This window comes from Bombina bombina, chromosome 1 (genome assembly GCF_027579735.1).
Source record: "Bombina bombina isolate aBomBom1 chromosome 1, aBomBom1.pri, whole genome shotgun sequence".
NCBI classification, from domain to species: domain Eukaryota; kingdom Metazoa; phylum Chordata; class Amphibia; order Anura; family Bombinatoridae; genus Bombina; species Bombina bombina.
Window position 1 is genome coordinate 303,775,121 of NC_069499.1, and position 18,347 is coordinate 303,793,467.

The 18,347-nt window shown below is 40.1% G+C and overlaps 1 protein-coding gene across 1 annotated transcript in view; it reads left to right on the forward strand.

The window, feature by feature from the left end:
- Nucleotides 1-18,347, forward strand: part of IQCB1 (IQ motif containing B1) — a 322,033-nt gene that overhangs the window by 190,623 nt on the left and 113,063 nt on the right. Inside the window, exon 9 of the mRNA XM_053698079.1 lies at nt 4,249-4,358. Within this exon, the coding sequence (XP_053554054.1) occupies nt 4,249-4,358 (110 nt within the window). The remainder of the gene's footprint in view (nt 1-4,248; nt 4,359-18,347) is intronic.

Here is an 18,347-nt window from a genome sequence, read left to right on the forward strand (position 1 = left end):
GTTAACTTGCTTTAAAGTGTTTTCCAAGCTTGCTAGTCTCATTGCTAGTCTGTACAAACATGTCTGAAACAGAGGATACTTGTTCATTATGTTTAAAAGCCATGGTGGAGCCCCATAGGAGAATGTGTACTAAATGTATTGATTTCACCTTAAACAGTAAAGATCAGTCTTTATCTATAAAAGAATTGTCACCAGAGGGGTCTGTCGAGGGGGAAGTTATGCCGATTAACTCTCCCCACGTGTTGGACCCTTCGCCTCCCGCTCAAGGGACGCACGCTAATATGGCGCCAAGTACATCAGGCACGCCCATAGCGATTACTTTGCAGGACATGGCTGCATTCATGAATAATACCCTGTCAGAGGTATTATCCAGATTGCCTGAATTGAGAGGCAAGCGCGATAGCTCTGGGGTTAGACGAGATACAGAGCGCGTAGATGCTGTAAGAGCCATGTCTGATACTGCGTCACAATATGCAGAACCTGAGGACGGAGAGCTTCAGTCTGTGGGTGACGTCTCTGAATCGGGGAGACCTGATTCAGAGATTTCTAATTTTAAATTTAAGCTTGAGAACCTCTGTGTATTGCTTGGGGAGGTATTAGCTGCTCTGAATGCCTGTGACACAATTGCAGTGCCAGAGAAATTGTGTAGGCTGGATAAATACTATGCAGTGCCGGTGAGTACTGATGTTTTTCCAATACCTAAAAGGCTTACAGAAATTATTAGTAAGGAGTGGGATAGGCCCGGTGTGCCCTTTTCCCCACCTCCTTTAGAAAAATGTTTCCAATAGATGCCACTACACGGGACTTATGGCAGACTGTCCCTAAGGTGGAGGGAGCAGTTTCTACTTTAGCAAAGCGTACCACTATCCCGGTTGAGGACAGTTGTGCTTTTTCAGATCCAATGGATAAAAAAATTAGAGGGTTACCTTAAGAAAATGTTTATTCAACAAGGTTTTATTTTACAGCCCCTTTCATGCATTGCGCCTGTCACTGCTGCGGCGGCATTCTAGTTTGAGGCCCTGGAAGAGGCCATCCATACAGCTCCATTGACTGAAATTGTTGACAAGCTTAGAACTCTTAAGCTAGCTAACTCGTTTGTTTCTGATGCCATTGTTCATTTGACTAAACTAACGGCTAAGAATTCCGGATTCGCCATTCAGGCGCGTAGGGTGCTATGGCTCAAATCCTGGTCAGCTGATGTGACTTCAAAGTCTAAATTACTCAACATTCCTTTCAAGGGGCAGACCTTATTCGGGCCTGGTTTGAAAGAAATTATTGCTGACATTACTGGAGGTAAGGGTCATACCCTTCCTCAGGACAGGGCCAAATCAAAGGCCAAACAGTCTAATTTTCGTGCCTTTTGAAATTTCAAGGCAGGTGCAGCATCAACTTCCTCTGCTTCAAAACAAGAGGGAACTTTTGCTCAATCCAAGCAGGCCTGGAAACCTAACCAGTCCTGGAACAAGGGCAAGCAGGCCAGAAAGCCTGCTGCTGCCTCTAAGACAGCATGAAGGAGCGGCCCCCTATCCGACAACGGATCTAGTAGGGGGCAGACTCTCTCTCTTCGCCCAGGCGTGGGCAAGAGATGTTCAGGATCCCTGGGCGTTGGAGATCATATCTCAGGGATATCTTCTGGACTTCAAAGCTTCTCCTCCGCAAGGGAGATTTCACCTTTCAAGATTATCTGCAAACCAGATAAAGAAAGAGGCATTCCTAAGCTGCGTACAAGATCTCCTTGTAATGGGAGTGATCCATCCAGTTCCGCGGACGGAACAAGGACAGGGGTTTTATTCAAATCTGTTTGTGGTTCCCAAAAAAGAGGGAACCTTCAGACCAATTTTGGATTTAAAGATCCTAAACAAATTCCTCAGAGTTCCGTCATTCAAGATGGAAACTATTCGAACCATTTTACCCATGATCCAAGAGGCTCAGTACATGACCACAGTGGACTTAAAGGATGCCTACCTTCACATTCCGATTCACAAGAATCATCATCAGTTCCTGAGGTTTGCCTTTCTAGACAGGCATTACCAATTTGCAGCTCTTCAATTCGGGTTGGCTACAGCCCCAAGAATTTTTACAAAGGTTCTGGGCTCACTTCTGGCGGTCCTAAGACCGCGAGGCATAGCGGTGGCTCCTTACCTGGACGATATCCTGATACAGGCGTCAAGCTTTCAAATTGCTATATCTCATACAGAGATAGTTCTGGCATTCCTGAGGTCGCAGGGGTGGAAAGTGAACGAAGAAAAGAGTTCTCTATCTCCTCTCACGAGAGTTTCCTTCCTAGGGACTCTAATCGATTCTGTAGAAATGAAAATTTACCTGACGGAGTCCAGGTTATCAAAACTTCTAAATGCTTGCCGTGTTCTTCACTCCATTCCGCGCCCCACGGTGGCTCAGTGCATGGAAGTAATCGGCTTAATGGTAGCGGCGATGGGCATAGTGCCATTCGCGCGCCTGCATCTCAGACCGCTGCAATGATGCATGCTCAGTCAGTGGAATGGGGATTACACAGATTTGTCCCCTCTACTAAATCTGGATCAGCCTCCTGAAAGGATTACAGCTCATTCTACTAGAGCTGTGGCTTCCCTTCATACTTTTTCCAAATTTTACAAATTTGATACTTTTGCTTCTTCGGAGGCTGTTTTTGGGAGAAAGGTTCTACAGGCAGTGGTTCCTTCCGTTTAAGTTCCTGCCTTGTCCCTCCCATCATCCGTGTACTTTAGCTTTGGTATTGGTATCCCACAAGTAATGGATGATCCGTGGACTGGATACACTTAACAAGAGAAAACATAATTTATGCTTACCTGATAAATTTATTTCTCTTGTAGTGTATCCAGTCCACGGCCCGCCCTGTCCTTTTCAGGCAGGCCTAAATTTTAATTAAACTACAGTCACAACTGCACCCTATGGTTTCTCCTTTCTCGGCTTGTTTCCTTCGAATGACTGGATATGGCAATGAGGGGAGGAGCTATATAGCAGCTCTGCTGTGGGTGATCCTCTTGCAACTTCCTGTTGGGAAGGAGAAAATATCCCACAAGTAATGGATGATCCGTGGACTGGATACACTACAAGAGAAATAAATTTATCAGGTAAGCATAAATTATGTTTTTGCAGTATTTTGCACCATTTTCATGTAAGTTCGCTCTGAAAATTGTGGATTTTCTATTTCTCAGAACTGAAAAAAAATCAGCCGTCAGACTTCTCAAGACCTAGAGGCCTATTTATGAAATGTCTGTCGGACCTGATCCTACAGTGCGGATCATGTCCGACAGATATCGCTGAATGCAGAGAGCAATACGCTCTCCGTATTCAGAATTGCACCAGCAGCTCTTGTAAACTGCTGGTGCAACGCCGCCCCCTGCAGACTTGCGACCAATCTGCCACCAGCAGGGGGCTGTCAATCAACCCGATCGTACTCGATCGGGTTGAATTCCGGCGATTCCTGTCCGCCTCATCAGAGCAGGCGGACAGGGTTATGGAGCAGCGGTCTTTAGACTGCTGCTTCATAGCTGCTGTTTCTGGTGAGCCTGCAGTCTCGCCAGAAACAAAGGGCCTCAAGCTCCATTCGGAGCTTGATAGATAGGCCTCTAAGTCTTTCCATAATTGGCTTTTGGCTTTAACTGATAACAGCTGCAACTTGGGTTGCAACCTCAGCCATGTTTTCCTGGACACTTATAAGTTACACATGCTGCAGGGTGTTCAGGGAGGAATATTAATAGTGCATATAAATAGTGCTGTCCAGAAATACAATACATGTGCCTCCCTGCACACCCTGCAGCATGTGTAACTCATAAGTAGGCTGACCATATTGCCGCTTTAAAAAGGGACACATATGAAAAATACATATGTCGGCTGTTTTCAGGGCTGTTTAAAGAAATGATTTTTATAAGAACCCTCACATATGTATTTTTCATATGTGTTCCTTCTTAAAGCGGCAATATGGTCAGCCTACTCATAAGTGTCCAGGAAAACATGGCTGAGGGGGCAACCCTAGCTGCAACACAATGCACTATACACTAAAAATATGACCGTGGCTAGCCTTGTCAGCTCCAAGCTAAAGCCCAGATTGGCTCCTCCAAATGTTTGTCTATTGAAAAACATTTGCTGCAAACAAGACATTATTTTCTTTTAAAAATTTTATACAACGGGTGTTTCATGTAATTTCAAAGTGTTTACTGTCCCTTTAAATTGCTTATGGTTTCATTCATAGATCTTTCAACTAGTAACAGATTGCTTTCTTTGCAGAGACTACACACTGCAGCACGTGTCATTCAGGCAGTGTGGAGAGGATTTCAAACCAGAAAGCGCATGAAAAAGCTTCCAACTGCTGTGATGTCTTTACAAAGAAGTTTTAGGTAGAAGTATATTCTTGGTTTGCTGCATTTTAGTGTTACTGTATTTTGTTCTCACATTCTTTAGTAGCACCACATTGATGTGTTCACAAATTTGATTTCACCTCTAACATTTTATAAATCTGGCATCATCAGAGTCACATCTGCATATAAGTATCCAGTCAAAGTACAGGGAGTGGAGAATTATTAGGCAAGGTGACTATTACTGTGCATAATTATTAGGCAACTTAACAAAAAACAAATATATACCCATTTCAATTATTTATTTTTACCAGTGAAACCAATATAACATCTCAACATTCACAAATATACATTTCTGACATTCAAAAACAAAACAAAAACAAATCAGTGACCAATATAGCCACCTTTCTTTGCAAGGACACTCAAAAGCCTGCCATCCATGGATTCTGTCAGTGTTTTGATCTGTTCACCATCAACATTGCGTGCAGCAGCAACCACAGCCTCCCAGACACTGTTCAGAGAGGTGTACTGTTTTCCCTCCTTGTAAATCTCACATTTGATGATGGACCACAGGTTCTCAATGGGGTTCAGATCAGGTGAACAAGGAGGCCATGTCATTAGATTTTCTTCTTTTATACCCTTTCTTGCCAGCCACGCTGTGGAGTACTTGGACGCGTGTGATGGAGCATTGTCCTGCATGAAAATCATGTTTTTCTTGAAGGATGCAGACTTCTTCCTGTACCACTGCTTGAAGAAGGTGTCTTCCAGAAACTGGCAGTAGGACTGGGAGTTGAGCTTGACTCCATCCTCCACCTTTGATGATACCAGCCCAAACCAGTACTCCACCTCCACCTTGCTGGCGTCTGAGTCGGACTGAAGCTCTCTGCCCTTTACCAATCCAGCCACGGGCCCATCCATCTGGCCCATCAAGACTCACTCTCATTTCATCAGTCCATAAAACCTTAGAAAAATCAGTCTTGAGATATTTCTTGGCCCAGTCTTGACGTTTCAGCTTGTGTGTCTTGTTCAGTGGTGGTCGTCTTTCAGCCTTTCTTACCTTGGCCATGTCTCTGAGTATTGCACACCTTGTGCTTTTGGGCACTCCAGTGATGTTGCAGCTCTGAAATATGGCCAAACTGGTGGCAAGTGGCATCTTGGCAGCTGCACGCTTGACTTTTCTCAGTTCATGGGCAGTTATTTTGCGCCTTGGTTTTTCCACACGCTTCTTGCGACCCTGTTGACTATTTTGAATGAAACGCTTGATTGTTCGATGATCACGCTTCAGAAGCTTTGCAATTTTAAAAGTGCTGCATCCCTCTGCAAGATATCTCACTATTTTTTACTTTTCTGAGCCTGTCAAGTCCTTCTTTTGACCCATTTTGCCAAAGGAAAGGAAGTTGCCTAATAATTATGCACACCTGATATAGGGTGTTGATGTCATTAGACCACACCCCTTCTCATTACAGAGATGCACATCACCTAATATGCTTAATTGGTAGTAGGCTTTCGAGCCTATACAGCTTGGAGTAAGACAACATGCATAAAGAGGATGATGTGGTCAAAATACTCATTTGCCTAATAATTCTGCACTCCCTGTATTTACCAGCTGGAACAATTGCAAGAAGCACAGGAGAAACACAGGGGCAATGTGAGACTTCTCAATAGAGGTTCACTGAACATAAATCAACTTCTTGACAAAATCCACTATCCACATACCAGGAGAAGAGAACTAGGAAAGATATTATTTCAATTGTAATGCAAGTTAGAATATGTCAGTGCCGTAAAAGGACAACATACAGTAATTTTTATTCCCCCTAAATGTGCACCCAATGACTTGTTTTACCCACTGTAGAGTATTAAATGTATAGGAAATTGCTTCTTTAGCATTTGAAATAGCAGTATTTGGTCATTGAAACCACAACTCATTGTTCTCAAAAACATGGCCATTCAAATGGGTTGAACCTGCAAGAAGATTAGAACTGCTTATCCATTCTTTCTCTCTGTACACAAAGGCTAATACTTAGGTACTGACATTTTCATTGTGGGTGGTGGTTTCAATAAGAATAAACTGCTATTTCAATTGCAAAAGTAAACCCAAAGGAGTAATTTCCAATAAATTTAATACTGTGCAGCTTAAAAGCACATGAAAGTCAAAAGTAAACTTTCATGGTTTACACAGAGCATGTTTAATTTAAGAAACTTTCCCATTTACTTCTATAATCAAATAAATGTTACTCTGTTGGTATCCTTTGTGAAAAAAGCATACCTATGTAGGCCCAGGAGCAGCAATGCACTACTGGGAAATAGCTGCTCATTGGTGGCTACGCACTTATGCCTGGTGACTCACCAGATTTGTTCAGCTAGGTCCCAGTAGTGGATTGCTGCTCTGAAGCTGACTTTAACTATGTGTTTAGCCGTTTTGCATCTTTGTAATTAACCTGCAGAATTTTTGTAGCTAGAGGCCTTCATTTTAAATTGTCTGCTTACAACATGAACACCATACCTGCTCCAGTAAGGACTGTGGTTATCTACTCTCATATACAACATACCTGCCTCTGTCCATGTAGATGGATTAACCTTTCTTTCTACAAAGTAGAACTTCACTGCACTTCCTCCTTTCTTCACCACCTCTTACGCTCACAGCATGAGGAGGGATTCTATCCTTGCATTGTTTACTTCATGAATTATCCCATTTCTTCCCTACATGTACAGGATTTGTTCATTTAGAGCCAGATTACAAGTGGCGCCACGCGCTATCATTACAAGTTGAAAGTAAATGGGATTTCTGCTTGTTAGCCCTCATAGCAGAGGACATTCTAGCTTTGGACCTAGAGTCTGTATTACAGGAGTGCAGGAGTTCCTGTATGAGGTGAAACACCATTAAAACCTCAGGTAAAAACTCATGTTGTATAGTTGTATCAGATTATCAGCCTCAGGTGTCTCAAAAGAGGAGAGGAGCTCAAGTGGGAAACAAACAGCAGGTGTTTCTATGACTGGTCTCTTCTCTCTGTGTGGTTAAAACAAATACTAAATCAGTCTTGTTCAGATCTGAGGATTCTGGAAAGGAGCTCTACAAAGAATCTCTTTTTGTCAGGGTGATGAAGAAATGGTAAAATCAGTCGTCTGCCTCTGTGACTTCCCACTGCTCTTTAAATGCTAACTTTTGTGCATTTCCTCTGTATCTGTTCTGGATTGGTTGTAAACATGCTTGCAACTAATTCATTCATGTTTTTATCATTCCTGACATTTTTAACTCTTTGCCTTAACATATCAGCTATCCTTGTGGTTTTTGAGAACTGTTATATGATGGGCTCACACAGTTTTGAAACTCCAAAAAACGTGGTCCCTTTTTCAGGGACTTTTAATATTAGTAACTTTTCATTTACAAAAAATTGGATGTCTGTATGCTTATAGCGTGATTTAAGTGATTGAGTAATCATCAATAAACAATGATGAAAATACCTTTTTTCTGAAACGTATTACAGTCCAGAAAACCAGAGATCTGCCACATAATGTGGAATAGGTCTTCATATATTCCATTTACATTGACTCAAACCTGTTCAATAGCCTAGTTCTATTGTACCACTAACTGAGATTTCCCTTTGGATTCTCACTTTTCAGACTAGTTTCCTGATCATTATGAGAGCATTTATAACAATTAAGGGACCTATGTTGTTAATCTCCCACCTAATTTTTCACTAAGGTAGATTTGGTAACCATGTCTTTTTTTTCTTTCTCAGAAATGGTTGCTCTCTATGGCCTAGATTTGGAGTTTGGCGGTAAAAGGGCTGTTAACGCTCCGCGGGCTTTTTTCTGGCCGCACCATAAATTTAACTCTGGTATCGAGAGTTCTAACAAATGCTGCGTTAGGCTCCAAAAAAGGAGCGTAGAGCATTTTTACCGCAAATGCAACTCTCGATACCAGAGTTGCTTACGGACGCGGCCAGCCTCAAAAACGTGCTCGTGCACGATTCCCCCATAGGAAACAATGGGACTGTTTGAGCTGAAAAAAAACCTAACACCTGCAAAAAAGCAGCGTTCAGCTCCTAACGCAGCCCCATTGTTTCCTATGGGGAAACACTTCCTACGTCTGCACCTAACACTCTAACATGTACCCCGAGTCTAAACGCCCCTAACCTTACACTTATTAACCCCTAATCTGCCGCCCCCGCTATCGCTGACCCCTGCATATTATTATTAACCCCTAATCTGCCGCTCCGTAAACCGCCGCAACCTACGTTATCCCTATGTACCCCTAATCTGCTGCCCTAACATCGCCGACCCCTATATTATATTTATTAACCCCTAATCTGCCCCCCTCAACGTCGCCGACACCTGCCTACACTTATTAACCCCTAATCTGCCGAGCGGACCTGAGCGCTACTATAATAAAGTTATTAACCCCTAATCCGCCTCACTAACCCTATCATAAATAGTATTAACCCCTAATCTGCCCTCCCTAACATCGCCGACACCTAACTTCAATTATTAACCCCTAATCTGACAACCGGAGCTCACCGCTATTCTAATAAATTGATTAACCCCTAAAGCTAAGTCTAACCCTAACACTAACACCCCCCTAACTTAAATATAATTTACATCTAACGAAATAAATTAACTCTTATTAAATAAATTATTCTTATTTAAAGATAAATACTTACCTGTAAAATAAATCCTAATATAGCTACAATATAAATTATAATTATATTATAGCTATTTTAGGATTAATATTTATTTTACAGGCAACTTGGTATTTATTTTAACTAGGTACAATAGCTATTAAATAGTTACCTAGTTAAAATAATAACAAATTTACCTGTAAAATAAATCCTAACCTAAGTTACAATTAAACCTAACACTACCCTATCAATAAAATAATTAAATAAACTACCTACAATTACCTACAATTAACCTAACACTACACTATCAATAAATTAAACACAATTCCTACAAATAAATACAATTACATAAACTAGCTAAAGTACAAAAAATAAAAAAGAACTAAGTTACAAAAAATAAAAAAATATTTACAAACATAAGAAAAATATTACAACAATTTTAAACTAATTACACCTACTCTAAGCCCCCTAATAAAATAACAAAGCCCCCGAAAATAAAAAATTCCCTACCCTATTCTAAATTAAAAAAGTTACAAGCTCTTTTACCTTACCAGCCCTGAACAGGGCCCTTTGCGGGGCATGCCCCAAGAATTTCAGCTCTTTTGCCTGTAAAAGAATAAATACAATACCCCCCCCCCAACATTACAACCCACCACCCACATACCCCTAATCTAACCCAAACCCCCTTAAATAAACCTAACACTAAGCCCCTGAAGATCTTCCTACCTTGTCTTCACCATACCAGGTTCACCGATCCGTCCTGGCTCCAACATCTTCATCCAACCCAAGCGGGGGTTGGCGATCCATCATCCGGTGCTGAAGAGGTCCAGAAGAGGCTCCAAAGTCTTCCTCCTATCCGGCAAGAAGAGGACATCCGGACCGGCAAACATCTTCTCCAAGCGGCATCTTCGATCTTCTTCCATCCGGTGCGGAGCGGGTCCATCTTGAAGCAGGCGACGCGGATCCATCCTCTTCTTCCGTTGTCTCCCGACTAATGACGGTTCCTTTAAGGGACGTCATCCAAGATGGCGTCCCTCGAATTCCGATTGGCTGATAGGATTCTATCAGCCAATCGGAATTAAGGTAGGAATTTTCTGATTGGCTGATGGAATCAGCCAATCAGAATCAAGTTCAATCCGATTGGCTGATCCAATCAGCCAATCAGATTGAGCTCGCATTCTATTGGCTGTTCCGATCAGCCAATAGAATGCGAGCTCAATCTGATTGGCTGATTGGATCAGCCAATCGGATTGAACTTGATTCTGATTGGCTGATTCCATCAGCCAATCAGAAAATTCCTACCTTAATTCCGATTGGCTGATAGAATCCTATCAGCCAATCGGAATTCGAGGGACGCCATCTTGGATGACGTCCCTTAAAGGAACCGTCATTAGTCGGGAGACAACGGAAGAAGAGGATGGATCCGCGTCGCCTGCTTCAAGATGGACCCGCTCCGCACCGGATGGAAGAAGATCGAAGATGCCGCTTGGAGAAGATGTTTGCCGGTCCGGATGTCCTCTTCTTGCCGGATAGGAGGAAGACTTTGGAGCCTCTTCTGGACCTCTTCAGCACCGGATGATGGATCGCCAACCCCCGCTTGGGTTGGATGAAGATGTTGGAGCCAGGACGGATCGGTGAACCTGGTATGGTGAAGACAAGGTAGGAAGATCTTCAGGGGCTTAGTGTTAGGTTTATTTAAGGGGGGTTTGGGTTAGATTAGGGGTATGTGGGTGGTGGGTTGTAATGTTGGGGGGGGGTATTGTATTTATTCTTTTACAGGCAAAAGAGCTGAAATTCTTGGGGCATGCCCCGCAAAGGGCCCTGTTCAGGGCTGGTAAGGTAAAAGAGCTTGTAACTTTTTTAATTTAGAATAGGGTAGGGAATTTTTTATTTTCGGGGGCTTTGTTATTTTATTAGGGGGCTTAGAGTAGGTGTAATTAGTTTAAAATTGTTGTAATATTTTTCTTATGTTTGTAAATATTTTTTTATTTTTTGTAACTTAGTTCTTTTTTATTTTTTGTACTTTAGCTAGTTTATGTAATTGTATTTATTTGTAGGAATTGTGTTTAATTATTTTATTGATAGGGTAGTGTTAGGTTTAATTATATCTTAGGTTAGGATTTATTTTACAGGTAAATTTGTTATTATTTTAACTAGGTAACTATTTAATAGCTATTGTACCTAGTTAAAATAAATACCAAGTTGCCTGTAAAATAAATATTAATCCTAAAATAGCTATAATATAATTATAATTTATATTGTAGCTATATTAGGATTTATTTTACAGGTAAGTATTTATCTTTAAATAGGAATAATTTATTTAATAAGAGTTAATTTATTTCGTTAGATGTAAATTATATTTAAGTTAGGGGGGGTGTTAGTGTTAGGGTTAGACTTAGCTTTAGGGGTTAATCAATTTATTAGAATAGCGGTGAGCTCCGGTCGTCAGATTAGGGGTTAATAATTGAAGTTAGGTGTCGGCGATGTTAGGGAGGGCAGATTAGGGGGTTAATACTATTTATTATAGGGTTAGTGAGGCGGGTTAGGGGTTAATAACTTTATTATAGTAGCGCTCAGGTCCGCTCGGCAGATTAGGGGTTAATAAGTGTAGGCAGGTGTCGGTGACGTTGAGGGGGGCAGATTAGGGGTTAATAAATATAATATAGGGGTCGGCGGTGTTAGGGGTAGCAGATTAGGGGTACATAGGGATAACGTAGGTGGCGGCGCTTTGCGGTCGGAAGATTAGGGGTTAATTATTTTAAGTAGCTGGCGGCGACGTTGTGGGGGGCAGGTTAGGGGTTAATAAATGTAATACAGGGGTCGGCGGGGTTAGGGGCAGCAGATTAGGGGTACATAAGTATAACGTAGGTGGCGGTCGGCAGATTAGGGGTTAAAAATTTTAATCGAGTGGCGGCGATGTGGGGGGAGCTCGGTTTAGGGGTACATAGGTAGTTTATGGGTGTTAGTGTACTTTAGGGTACAGTAGTTAAGAGCTTTATGAACCGGCGTTAGCCAGAAAGCTCTTAACTCCTGCTATTTTCAGGCGGCTGGAATTTTGTCGTTAGAGCTCTAACGCTCACTTCAGAAACGACTCTAAATACCGGCGTTAGAAAGATCCCATTGAAAAGATAGGATACGCAAATGGCGTAGGGGTATCTGCGGTATGGAAAAGTCGCGGCTAAAAAGTGAGCGTTAGACCCTTTAATCACTGACTCCAAATACCAGTGGGCGGCCAAAACCAGCGTTAGGAGCCTCTAACGCTGGTTTTGACGGCTACCGCCGAACTCCAAATCTAGGCCTATGTGATCTTTATGTATAGCTGGATTGTCATGGTGACACAACTTTTTATATATATATATATATATATATATATATATATATATATATATATATATATATATATATATATATATATATATATATATATATACAGATGTTGGTCCTGCACCATTTTTCCCCCTGAGATGGCTGATTTGATAATCAGTGGCTGTTTTGTGCACATTGAAGCACCAAAAAAAACTTTGACAAATGTGTGCAGACTTGCTCCAAGTTTTATCAGTTTACGTCTGAGAAAGGGGATACGGTCCCCGAAACGTCACACAATAAAATATACATTTAAAGGACCAGTGAGTGCTGCCATTTGTTCATTGCTATTATTCAACTCCTGCATGCACCCTGGCAGATTGACTTAGAAGTGAGAGGGCTCTCCTGCAGCTCATATATATATATATACACAGATGTTGGCCCTGCACCGTTTTTCCCCCTGAGATGGCTGATTTGATAATCAGTGGCTGTTTTGTGCACATTGAAGCACCAAAAAAACTTTGACAAATGTGTGCAGACTTGCTCCAAGTTTTATCAGTTTCATACTATTGCCTTTGAGGAGGCTTAGGGGTAGATTTACTAAATATTAAGTGGACTTAATTCACTATAGAAAATCATGTCCGCTCGACATTGCTAAAGTGAAATGCTTGTGCAATGCCGTCCCCTGCTCACTAGCGGCCAATCAGCCGCTAGCAGCGGCTGTCAATCATCCTGATTGGATCGGGATGATTTCAATCCGCTGCCTAAAAGGTGGCAGATTGGTTAAGGAGCATCCGCTGCTTCATAAATGGAGCCTTTAGTTTGGATGAAAAGTTCTAAAGGAATACAATTCTGTTTTTGCTAAATTTCTGATTTAATTTCAGTGATTTGTTGTGGTACATTCTCATATATAAGAAAAAATACAATCTCTGTGCTGTCATAATAGACCATTAGAGAAAACAGAATGGTTTATTTGCATGGAAATCCTTTCTTCTGCAAGTACACATACATGTCTCTTGCCATTGGCTTACCAGATGTGTTCAGCTAAGTAAATTTGATAATAGTAGTAAATTGGAAAGTTGTTTACAGTTTTATGCTTTGTCTGCATCATGAAGGGAAAATGTGGGGTTTCATGTCCCTTTAATTTCATCAACAGGGTGAACATTTTATCATTTATTTTTTGCTGCGGTTTTGAACATTCTTTACCCAATAATACCTCATGCAGCAATGCATAAAGTAGAACAAAATGGCTGCACCCCAGGGGCATGAGTAAAAACAGGACTTTATTCCAAAAAGTTAAAACTGACAAGCATACATGTTAAGCTCTCGGTCTTGCGTGTTTCACGCCCCCTAGTGGCGCTTACTCATAGACCAACGGCTTCACTTTGTTCTATGCTATATATAGTGCAAATTATTCATACGTGCAAAACATCACATAATTAACAAGAAAAGAAAACCCTGTTAAAAGCAACCACATATATATCATATTGAAATACAAAATCTTTTGACACTCAATGGATTACATAAAATTATAATAGGATGTTAAACAAATTAGAGTATTAAACAAAATAACTTATGCCCCACTCAAGATTTAACCCTGTTGGGGCTTTTGTACTTAAAGTGATTGTAAATCCTAGCATGTGTGAAACGCTAGGATTTACAATTGGAACAAATAAAGGGGACTTTCATTCATGAAGTATAAAATACTGAATGCTGAAAGCTCATTTATTTGTTGGAAGTGTTCGCCGCACTGAGCTGCTAAGGCAGCCCACGGCAGAACGCTGTTTTGCTAAGAGGTGACGTTTTACTAAGAGGCGCCAGTTGGAACACACAGCTATTTGCTAAGAGGTGGAAACGTCACCTCACAGCAAATATTGTTCTGCCGTGGGCTGCTTGAGCAGCTCAGTGCGGCGAACGCTTCCAACAAATAAAGGAGCTTTTCAGCATGAAGTATTTTATACTTCCAATTGTAAATTCTAGCGTTTCACAAACACTAGGATTTACAATCACTTTAATTTGTAAATCCAATAATGTTCTTTTTTGTCAAGAATCCTGTATCAATTGTCTCCTCTAGGTGGCAACCTTGCTCCATCAATAATCCTAATGGAAAATTCTGCAATATTCGTGAAATTAATTTTGTTAAAATGTCTTGCAATAGTAAAATCTCTTTTTATAATTTTTCATATCATTAAATTGTTTTCATGCTTGGGTGTAGACCTTCCTGGTAGTTTTACAAACATATTGTATGTGGCAAACTTTGCACTCAAGCAAATATATTGCAAATGTTGTTTTACAATTTGCACAAAAGGGCATTTGATAAACCCTATTATCAACCAAACATTTGAATCAATGAGAGACCGCCATCATTTCACAAGTTAAACATGTTCTTGCTCCACATTTGAAATGTTCCTTCTTATATAGCCAAGTAATTTAAGAATCATTTGATCTCTTACCCAAACTAGGAGATAACCTAGAAGCCAATGTCACTGGTTTCTTTGATACACATTTACATTGCCTCATATCCTCTCTCAAGACTGGATCACTGAAAAGAACACAAAGAAGTTTTTTCTTTAGAATTCCAACGATATCATTAAACTGATTACTGAATTCCGTAGAAAATACTACACTGGATGTCAAAACAAAGCTTTTAATTTCAACATTGTTCCTCCTATTGTTGTCTCAAACCAATTTGTTGTCTGACCTTTTCCAAACCTACTGGATTATATCTCTGTGCTATTAAGCTATCCTTTAATTCAAGGGATTTTTCTTGATACACGGTATCATCATTTGTAATACGCCTCAAGTTTGTGAATTGATCCCTTGGTATCGCACTTGGTTTTCTAAAAATCCTAGAAACAATTTGTTTCTTAAGTGTCCCTCCTTCAAGTGTGACATCAAGGTAGTCAATTCTCAAGCTATTATAACTGCAAACAAATTTTAATGACCTATCATTCTCAATACATCATGTAATGACTGTGGGCGTGGAAAAAAAGAATAATCATCATATAAAAAAGTTATGTTTTATTTTAATCTTTTTAAAAAATAATAGGGATGTGGTCTCTTGTGAGCTAAGGGACAATAAACACCTTGTACGTATAAGACCTTTCAGACAAAGTTTAACATTTTTAAAACAAATTAACATCTTTTATACTGCAATTATTTTTCAATAGCCAAACTTCACCCACCATTTGCCTTATTTGGAGGAGCCAATCTGGGCTTAAGTCCACAGACAACAAGGCTAGCCCTGGTTAGTATAGAGTGCATTGTTTTAATAATTTTATTATCAGATAAGTTAGGGACAAATATGAGAAGTCAGCAGGGTGCATTTCAAGTTCTGGGTATTAGAAATTGCTAAATTTTCCAAAGGAGTCTGGCTGCAGACTGGAGCTCCACTCTAGACAGGAAACATGTGACCTCCACTCAGTTTTGTTTTGTTTGTTTTTTTGTTCATCAACTTTAATGTAACAAACAACCTATAGACAATAATTGTGAAAGCTAAACATTTTGCAGCTTTCTTGTGCTTAATGTTTACTTACAGTGGTTTATGCTGATTGTCATTTATAAGGTAACCACTGTGAATGAACATTAAGAACAAGAAAGCTGTAAAATGTACAAGGCTGAAGTTGTCTTCTTATTCAGTCAGCTTCTTATTCTGCAACTGATTGCAATTTGCAAAACAAAGATTTCTAAACAAAATATCCAGCATTATTTTTAGTTTAAATAAAAAAATACTTTCCAAAAACCTAAACAAACTTACATTTAAAAAAAAAAAAATCATCTTATATTGCAATAAACAGATAGCAATGATGGCACCACTCATTTATGTGTGGATATATACAAGGCGTGAGTCTTTTCATGGGACAGACATGTTATCAGCCTTGTCCAACGCTCTTTATGGCAAACAAATTGGTGCCAACCTTGCCACTTTATATATTTTACCTTTTCTGAATAAGTAATTGGTATTTTAAAAGGGTTAACATTCTTTGGGTCACTCATAGAATAGAAAAAACATAGAGCAGGATCCAGCAAATGAAATATAAAACTTTATTTGGAAAAAGTTAAATAAGCCAACATAGGCTGGAGGCAGTACAGGAACAAAAACAAATGGTGCATGAGCGTGACACCAACGGCTTACATGTTTCGGCACTTAGCCGTAATCATAGCCCTAATGTCAGCCTGGCCCAACATTCTTTATAGCAAACAAATTGGTGACAACCTTGCCACTCATATATTTTACCTTTTCTAAATAAGTGGTATTTTAAAGGGGTTAAAATCCTGTGGGCCACTTATTTCTGTGTGGATATATACAGGGCGTGAGCCCCTTTATAGCACAGACATGTTCTCAGCCTGGCCAAATGCTTTTTATACAAACAAACTGGTGTCAACCTTGTCAAATCACATATTTTCCCTTTTCTAAATAAGTTTCTGCTATTTTGAAAGGGGTTCTTTGCCATATAAATCTTTTGGATTGTATAAAGGGGCTCACGCCCTACATAACCACACAGGAATCAGTGGCCCAAAGGATTTTAACAGTTTTAAAATACTATTTCTTTCATGTAATTAGCAAGAGTCCATGAGCTAGTGACGTATGGGATATACATTCCTACCAGGAGGGGCAAAGTTTCCCAAACCTCAAAATGCCTATAAATACACCCCTCACCACACCCACAATTCAGTTTTACAAACTTTGCCTCCCGTGGAGGTGGTGAAGTAAGTTTGTGCTAGATTCTTCGTTGATATGCGCTTCGCAGCAGGCTGGAGCCCGGTTTTCCTCTCAGCGTGCAGTGAATGTCAGAGGGATGTGAAGAGAGTATTGCCTATTTGAATTCAATGGTCTCCTTCTACGGGGTCTATTTCATAGGTTCTCTGTTATCGGTCATAGAGATTCATCTCTTACCTCCCTTTTCAGATCGACGATATACTCTTATATACCATGACCTCTACTGATTCTCGTTTCAGTACTGGTTTGGCTATCTACTATATGAAGATGAGTGTCCTGGGGTAAGTAAGTCTTATTTTTTGTGACACTCTAAGCTATGGTTGGGCACTTTATATGTAAAGTTCTAAATATATGTCTTTAAACTTATATTTGCCTTGATTCAGGATGATCAATATTCCTTATTTCAGACAGTCAGTTTCATTATTTGGGTTAATGCATATGAATATTCAATTGTTTTCTTACCTTAAAAATTGTTTTCAAATTGACTTTTTTCCCTGTGGGCTGTTAGGCTCGCGGGGGCTGAAAATGCTTCAATTTATTGCGTCATTCTTGGCGCAGATTTTTTTTTAGCAAAAAATTTCTGTTGTCATTTCCGGCGTCATTCTTGACGCCGGAAGTTGTTCGTGATTATGTCATTTTTTCGTTTTGCGGCAAAAATGTTGGCGTTCCGGATGTGGCGTCATTCTTGGCGCCAAAAAAATTTAGGCGCCAATAATGTGGGCGTCTTTTTTTGGCGCTAAAAAATGTGGGCGTCATTTTTGTCTCCACCTGTTTTTCACATTATTTCAGTCTCATTTTTCATTGCTTCTGGTTGCTAGAGGCTTGTTCATTGGCATTCTTTCCCATTCCTGAAACTGTCATTTAAGGAATTTGATAATTTTGCTTTATATGTTGTTTTTTCTATTACATATTGCAAGATGTCTCAGATTGACCCTGGATCAGAATCTACTTCTGGAAAGACGCTGCCTGATGCTGGTTCTACCAAAGTTAAGTGTATTTGTTGTAAACTTTTGGTAACTGTTCCTCCGGCTGTAGTTTGTGATGAATGTCATGATAAACTTGCTAATGCAGATAGTATTTCCATTAGTAATATACCATTACCTGTTGCTGTTCCCTCAACATCTAATACTCAGGATGTTCCTGTTAATATAAGAAAATTTGTTTCTAAATCTATTAGGAAGGCTATGTCTGTTATTCCTCCTTCCAATAAACGTAAAAGGTCTTTTAAAACTTCTCATTTTTCAGATGAAATTTTAAATGACCGTCATAATTCTGATTTGTCTGTTTCTGATGAGGATTTTTCTGGTTCAGAGGATTCTGTCTCAGATATTGACACTGATAATCTTCATATTTATTTAAGATGGAATTTATTCGCTCTTTACTTAAAGA